This window comes from Pinus tabuliformis, chromosome 8 (assembly GCF_031772625.1).
Source record: "Pinus tabuliformis cultivar Carrire ecotype Pingquan chromosome 8, CPIR1, whole genome shotgun sequence".
NCBI classification, from domain to species: domain Eukaryota; kingdom Viridiplantae; phylum Streptophyta; class Pinopsida; order Pinales; family Pinaceae; genus Pinus; species Pinus tabuliformis.
The window spans coordinates 1,808,107,519-1,808,115,310 of record NC_142294.1 but is presented as its reverse complement, the minus strand read 5'-3'; the positions used below and the strand labels follow the sequence as shown (position 1 = coordinate 1,808,115,310).

General features: G+C 37.0%; 1 protein-coding gene across 1 annotated transcript; it reads left to right on the top strand.

The window, feature by feature from the left end:
* The first annotated feature begins 5,795 nt into the window (after positions 1-5,795).
* Positions 5,796-6,556, top strand: LOC149243483 (midasin-like). The gene is made up of 4 exons (XM_089367819.1): positions 5,796-5,918; positions 6,018-6,182; positions 6,308-6,386; positions 6,464-6,556. Exons 2-4 carry the CDS (start codon positions 6,036-6,038, stop codon positions 6,523-6,525), a joined length of 288 nt encoding a protein of 95 aa, XP_089223945.1. The 5' UTR covers positions 5,796-5,918; positions 6,018-6,035; the 3' UTR covers positions 6,526-6,556.
* The last annotated feature ends 1,236 nt before the right edge of the window (positions 6,557-7,792 follow it).

Genomic DNA, 7,792 nt, shown 5'->3' with positions numbered 1-7,792 from the left:
TGCTGCGCTGCGAAACTGTTAAAAAGGCTTTATGTGCATCAAACTAATGTGAGCGGTTTTGAACTTTTGGCATTGGAATTTTCAGTGATAACAGAGCAGCTGCCTCATCCTCTACAGCCCACCAGCAAGCAGCTAAAACTACTCCACAGGCAGCCAGCAAGGGTAAAGAAAAGGAGATGGAGCAGGAACAGCCACCCCCTACAGCAGAACAACAAAAAGAGCAGCCAAAACAGCAAGAACAAGTGGCTAAAGCTCCCATTTCTACAGAGCAGCAAGCTCAACAAAGTGTGCCTCCCAGGCAGGAAACAATAGTGGAGACCTCAGTGCTCCAAACACCAGTAAATGAAGAAAGAGGCAAGAAGAGGGACAGAGAGCAAGAGACTCCCCTCACCGCATCCACAAATCAAGGGGAGAAAAGGCAGAGGTTAAATCCTCTTTCTGAAGAGGAGATGCCCATTGGGCAATCCTTGGGTATGGGCCCTCTTAGCATGGAGGAATCTGCCAGTTCCTTTCAGCAGGAACAAGAAAGAACCTTTGGAGGAGAGGTCAGCTCCTCAAGTCAGCAAAGGAGAGCTGAATCAGGCATAAAGCAGCAATTTATTGACATCAAAAAGAGAAATGAGCCAGTCAGGCTCCAACTCTATAATCACCTGCTTAAAATGGCCCCTACAAACCAGCAGAGGCTTATGTCAGCATATGACATAACAGAGGGGAAAATGACCATGAGTCATTTCATGCCTACCATGCTGCAGCCACAGTCAGCTGCAGATTATATAAGGACCAACCTTGAGGTTCTTGCCAAAGACATCCACCCTATGGACCAGATAGAGCTTCACAAGCAAACGGGTGAGATGGTCTATTCAACACTTGCAGACAAGACCTTCCTGGCACATAAGTTGCAAAACAGTCTGCATAATACAACTGCTCAACTTGAGTTGGAAAAGGCATCCTCTCAGGCCAAAGACAACAGGATCAGGTCTTTGGAAGACATTATTATAGATCTTGGGCATGACCCAAAGGATCCCAAAGTTGTGCAGGCACTGCTAAAAGAAAGAGATGCAGATATTGCAGCTTTGAGAAAGATGGTGAAGATCCCAGCAACCCTTCACCCTCAAACGGAAGAGGTTGCTCAACAGAGGAAAGACCAGGATGTAGCAGCCATGCTGCTAACACTACATAAGCAACTGATACAAACAGAATGGAGACTGGTACAAACAGAAGGGAAGCTGGTAGAGACAGAGGCTGCACTTCAGGAAGCATTAAAGCAGAAAGGGGGAGGCCAAAAATCTCAGCCCCCTCAACCAGTGATCAACCTCGAGGAGCCCCCTCAAAATATCACTCCTCCCACAGCGCAGACAGCTGAAACAGGCCCATCAACATCAGCACCAACAACGACATCAGAACAGGCTCAAAGCCTTGACATGCAGAAGATGATGAAAGAAATTCAGGTTCTAGAGGCACAGATGGCAGAGCTGAATGAAGCTAAGGAGAAATATGAAAAATCAAAGCAAAGTGTGGCTGAAAAGGCAAGAGAGGTGAAGGCTCTTAAGGAGAAAATAAAAGAGCTAGAGAAAGAACTCACCCTTGAGAAAGTAGTGGTCGAGATCAAGAAAGTCCTATGGGCCAATATTGGCCAATCAATAACAGATCAATGGCAGTACATAGAGACTATTCATGAGCACATGGAACTCATAGGTAGGGCACACAATGAAAGCCAAAGAGCAAGAGCATCTCTAGGCACTATGCCTGAGGTAGCTAATAGAATGATCAATGTTCTCAATAACCGCACAGGCCCTCAGTTGGCAGCCATAGGAATCGCCAATAGAACTGACACCATTTTGCTGATAAAGAGGGTCCTCACTTTGAGAAATCTGGTGCAGACATTGGATAGAAGGTGCCAGGAGATGCAAACAGAGGTAAACAAATTTATTGATAAATTCACATCATTACACAGCTGAGGCCTTCCTAGCTTACTGAACAGCACAGGAAGGCTACTATCACATGAAAATTATGCTAAAAGGGTAAACACATTTGTCGCCAATCAAATCACTGCAGGATCAAGTATCCTAGAGGAAGCAGGGCCTGCATCTGGGCAGAGCCTCTATGAGAAAGTAGAAAATTTGTTTTTTATTATGAATGAAATCAAGCATCTGTTTGAAGTGCCTCCTACTTACTTCAAATATACTGAGGCAGATGAAACATTAGGCACAATTTTGAGGCATCAGTTGCCTACACAGGAATGGTGGACCAGCATGATACAGCTATTGATTTGAGCCAACAGGTATTCATCAAGTTTTTGCATAAAAAATATATAATCAGCAGGTTCAGAGAGTTAATGCATTCAGTATGACTGAAAAAGACTGGGATGAGCCAACTCAGCAAAGTAATTCGGCCACGAAAGCAACAGTGACAGGTGCAGATGACAGGGCCGAGAAAGCTACAGCATGACAGAGCCATCAAAACATATCATTCAGAATTAATGAAGAGCGCTCAACCGACTCAGTGACCTCCAAAGGTCAAAAGATTTCTGACAGAAGTAAAGGGTATTCATTATAAATTTAAGACAGCAATAACTTTCATATCTGCTATTTTGAAAGTTGGTGAATGCATTTATTTATCAAATGACTCAGCGATTCAGATATTTTGTAAAAACCGATTGTATATATTTCCCCTCGCATAAGCTTGCAGGGGTTGTTGATTTTCTCTTGAAGAGAGCCTATGTTGTAAATTTCAGAGTTTAATACAGGAAGCTAATGGAATTTCCAAAGTTCTGTGTTGTCTGATGCGTTGTGGTGTGTTTGCTGACTGCTACAGGATTCCTGCATATTTCATGGCACAATAAGTTTCTTTAACCTTCGTATTATGTATCTCATTTTCCATAACCGGTTCATGTTCTATGTTTCACAGCTTAATAGCATAGAAAAAGAATAGTTTCAGGATTTATTCATTGAATACCCTGAACTCAATCTATGATGTTATGAATGTTTTCCTCCAGTTATAGTTATGAAAGTGTAATTCTTAATTGCTGCACCTTCAGACTAAAACTTTCACAATGACTATTGCTCAGGAATTCAAACCTGCTACTGGGTGATATAACTCATTCTCACAACACCGACTTAGTGGAAAACTCTTAATTGCCTTTCACTGGTTAATCATATTTCATAATCACAATTTCAAGTTTGTTTCATGATATATCTAAATGGCCCTGCAGTTTAAACAATCCCACTCAACACCCCAAACAACCCATAACCACAGACTCCATTGCCCAATGGACTGAAACTGTCCGAAGATCTCATCTTAGGTACTGAGAGACATCACTCAACCAAAATTTTAAACCAAACTCTCACCTCATAACTAGCCTAAGATCCTCAAGAACAAAGTTACAAAATCAAAAGAGAGAGCCATCTCTGATTACAGGTTGGCTAGAACCTGTAATCCAAAGCTTGGTAAGTGGTTACCGCGGCCGTATTCCCTCAGGAGTCAAAGGGAACAACCTGGGTGTTAACATAACCTATTTTAATTTTATTCAAAATGATTTTGATAATTATTCTAATTAAAAATATAAATATCAGCACTAACTTATTTATTATATATAATTAAATAAATAATAAATAAATATTAAATATTAAATTCTTGATTAATATTTTCAATTATATTCTAAATACAATATTCTTGGATTAATTTAATCTATTCTAATTATGTTCATTATTAATATTATTAATTCTGATTTTTATTATTAACTATTAGATTAATAATTATGAATTATTAATAATGATATCAATAATATTTTATAGCTATTATGTATTAATTTCCTCATGAAGCTTAAACCTAGTCTAAAAATTAATAAATAAATAAATAAAAATTGTACCATCATATATAATAAATATAAAAATTAAAATTAAATATTCCTAGATTAATAACTTTTTAACATTAATTATGATTATTATTATTATTACTACTTATTTATATTAATTAATGATAATAATAATAATTATTTCAATTAATATCATTATTAATTAATATTTTTAATCAAAAATTTTAAATATTAATTCAATTTTCTAGAATTAATTCTTTTAACATTAACTTTGATCATTTTAATATCATTAATCCTAACTATTATAATACTAATTAATTAATTTAAAATAATAATAAAAATAAAAAATTAATTAAATTAATTAATTAATTAAATTAATCAATCAGCCGACTTCTCATTAAAAAATTGTTTAAAAAAAAAAAAAAAAATTGAGAGCCGACCTTCATCTTTTCTCTCCCCATTACTATTTAAACCCTAAAGCAGCTCTGTTTCTATCAATCATTCAAGTTGTCCTGATGATGGATCCCGGTTGGGATTTGAAACATTGGCAGAAAATGGTTCTTACTGTGGATTCTCCGGTGACTAAGTCGAAAATAATAAACCAGAGAGGTCTTAAATTCAGAATTCTTCTGGTGTTTAGCTCTAGAGTGCATACAACATCGATTACATTGATTCATCGATCACATGGAAATTTGAAGTCCTATGGGTGGGTTAAAAGCTCTGGAACATGGCAACTAGGTTGGAGTATGGTAGAAGACCAATGCCAAGTGTTTAGATGGTGTAGGAACTTTGGAATATGTGTTTACAATGACACAACCCCCTACTGCATATGTCCATCTACAAATTTCATTCCCATAGATCCCAAGGATCCCACACAAGGGTGCAGGAGAGAGCAGGACATTACAGGGTGTAGTAACCAGAGCATGTTTTTATTAAACAATACCGAATTCTTTCCTTATCCTCCAAAATCAAAGTCAGAGTCAGAGATATACAATTTGGGCATTCCAGATTGTCAGGTGAATTGCTTGAAGAATCAACTCTGTGTTGCATCTATAGTCATGGCGGATGGCTCGGGCACTTGCCGTTTGAAGACTGAGAATTTCACAAGTGCCTACCAATCAGCAACCATTCCAAGTACTTTGTATGTAAAGGTATATGCTCCAGGTCATACTCAAGCACTGCCACCCCCTGCCATTAGGTTTGTGAGATCAAACAAAGTATCTCCTATTCTAATTGCAGCAACAGTTGTAGGACCTATCATTGCCGGCAGTGCACAATGAAACTAATTTTGTTATGAATGTTGCACTTTCAAATGCAAGATTTGGAAAATCAACTTCCATTCAGACATTGTTTCCGGTCCACAGGGATTACCATGGTGGGAAGAGATGCCTTTCACGGGATAAATGTATTCCTGAATTAAATGGTGTTGTGGCAAGACAAGCAGAATTTTCATTTGGGGATATCGAAATAGGTGCTGTTGGCATGGAATTCCCTTTGCTAATACAAAATTAAATAATGTGGCAGCGCCATCACCTGAAAAAACAAGGGATCTCCCAAATTTTTTCATTCAAAGTAGATGCTTTGATTATTCCTCACTATCTGCCTTAGATTTTGTTCAAGAGTTTGAAGTGGAGGTGCTATATCAAATGGCTCTATTTTGATTTTAAAGGTACATGGGTGATATGTCATAAACATTTTTGGCAATGGTATTGACTCTAGCAATATCTTGTGGCAGTTTGGAAAAGTTCAGATCTCAGATGAGGAAAGACTTCATGCATTTACCACTGCATATGATGCTGGCAAGAAATTTGTTGAAGGTTGTGCTAAGTGTACACTCTCTTCTTTGCAATATGTTAAATGACTGGCAATTTCTTCAGTAATGGAAGTAAAAATATGTTTTAGTATTGCATCCATCCTAAAGTGCTAATCTATTTATATTGACTGAGCCTCCTATCCTTCTCATGTGTTTTCCAACTTCTCCAGGGACTGGGTACTCTTTACCTGCAAGATTGGATGAAAATCTTTTGTCAGGCCATTTGTTGCGTTTGTGTTTGGAGCACCAGAAGCTTTCCCAGTCATCCTAAGCAAATACAATATTTACAAGGTTATTTACAATGAATAATTGTAGAACATTTGGTTTTGTTTGAGGATATAGTGTAAGGATGCGACAGTTCTCTTAATCTCAAGTTTTGGTTGCATGCAGGATTCAAATACATACGAGATGGCATTAATGGTAGAACCCCTTCTGAGACTTCAGGAAAGGGTTAATGTTCTCCTGAAGGAGTTTCATGAACATCCAATGTTGCAGCAGATTCTACAAATTATTGGGACACTTCTTGGCATCTCTCTTAATTCTCCATTAATGAAAGTTAGTTTCTTCGTCCAAGGAAGCAAATCACGGCTTTATTTCTTATCTCTTTAGAATACAATTTCAATAATTTCATTTTCAGATTGTACTTTAATTTTGACAAACATGCAACATACTTTATGCAGGCCCTCATTGGTGTGCAATTTTTACTCCATAGATCACAACTATATGAGGAAACTGCTTCAAGAATGGTTTCTTTGAAAGGTATTCAAGGTTCTTATTTGGTGAAAGTTCTTTGCATTCATTTCTGTTGGACCTCACAGGATTTTTCATTTTTTCAGATGAACTTAATCCATTATCATCCTTAGTGAGTCGTTGGAGGAATATTGAATTTGAATGCTAGCCTACTTTGATGGATGCAGTTGAGTGACAACACAAGGTTGATGCTGAGAAGGTCAGTTATAAACTTGATTTTGTAGTTGAGTTTGAAATTTTATGATTAGATTTTTACCATTATGACCATATAGTTTTGGCAATTACAGTTGTGGTTTTCCTTACACTCAATACTATTTCGGAGAATTCCTGTTGATCCAGATGTGGAAATCAACTCTACAATGTTGAGGTAAAAGCTTTATATTTTTGCTTGTATTTGCTGGATAAACTTGAAAGATATATAAGTTGAGGAATCTTTCCTAACTTTCTTTGTGAACATGTAGTATCGAAGAGTTTATGCAAACTGCGACCATAGGAGAGTTTGGGAAACGCTTGGAGATCTTGCTTATGTTTCATGGGCACTTTTCTTTACAAATCTGCTTGGAATCATACCGTATAGCCAAAGTAATAGTTTACCTGTCTTAATCTTGTTATTATTCTACAATTTAATACTTTTCCCCAAGTTTTTTAGTTGTGCATATATATTTTAACTTGCAACATGGCTTTGGGATAATTAGGCGATCCACTGAAAGAGGGCCTGTTAAGTTTCAAGGATTTATTCACTTGTCATTATGGAGCTTATTGTCTAATGGAAATGTTCTAAATCAATTGCTTGAGAAGAGCATTTCAAATGGATACTTCTGCTATTTTACTGACTCCATTTCTTACATTTGCAGAACCCTTGCTATAAAGGTTTCACAAATTACATACAACATCTTTAGGTATTATGTGCAGTCCTTACCTTTGTAAGTATTTCTTTGCTTTTCGAAAGGAGTACACCTTAGAGTAGAAATGTTATTTTGTTTAGGAGTATTCCAAAGAACTACAATGATTCAAAGTATGCTATAAGGATTTACGCTGCTTGGTCAACCAATGCAACAAAAAGTATGATTGTTGATGTCTTGTTTTCTTCTTCCTTACTAGAACGAGCTTCACTGTTATTTCTTGCAGGATTCTTCAATCACTCAAAGCGAGTAGAAAACTTGTTGAGAAGGAGTCGAAATATTGTTCAGATCTTTGTAAATGGGAGGGAAATTGCTACTATTCGATTGAATCATATAAGAAGACACATCAAAAGCTTCAGAAACTAGTTCAGAAATTCAATGTAAATATTTATCTCATATTAAATCATGTGGCAGCACAATTACCTGAAAAAGAAAGGGATCTCCCAATTTTTTTCATTCAAAGCAGAGGCTCTGATTATCCCTCACTGTCTGTCTTATATTTTCTTCAAGAGT

Coding starts and splice junctions, on each gene's coding strand:
- LOC149243483 (XM_089367819.1), top strand. CDS start 6,036: ATGGCATTAATGGTAGAACCCCTTCTGAGACTTCAGGAAAGGGTTAAT. Junction 6,183..6,307: donor TTAATTCTCCATTAATGAAA/GTTAGTTTCTTC, acceptor TACTTTATGCAG/GCCCTCATTGGTGTGCAATT. Junction 6,387..6,463: donor AAGAATGGTTTCTTTGAAAG/GTATTCAAGGTT, acceptor TCATTTTTTCAG/ATGAACTTAATCCATTATCA.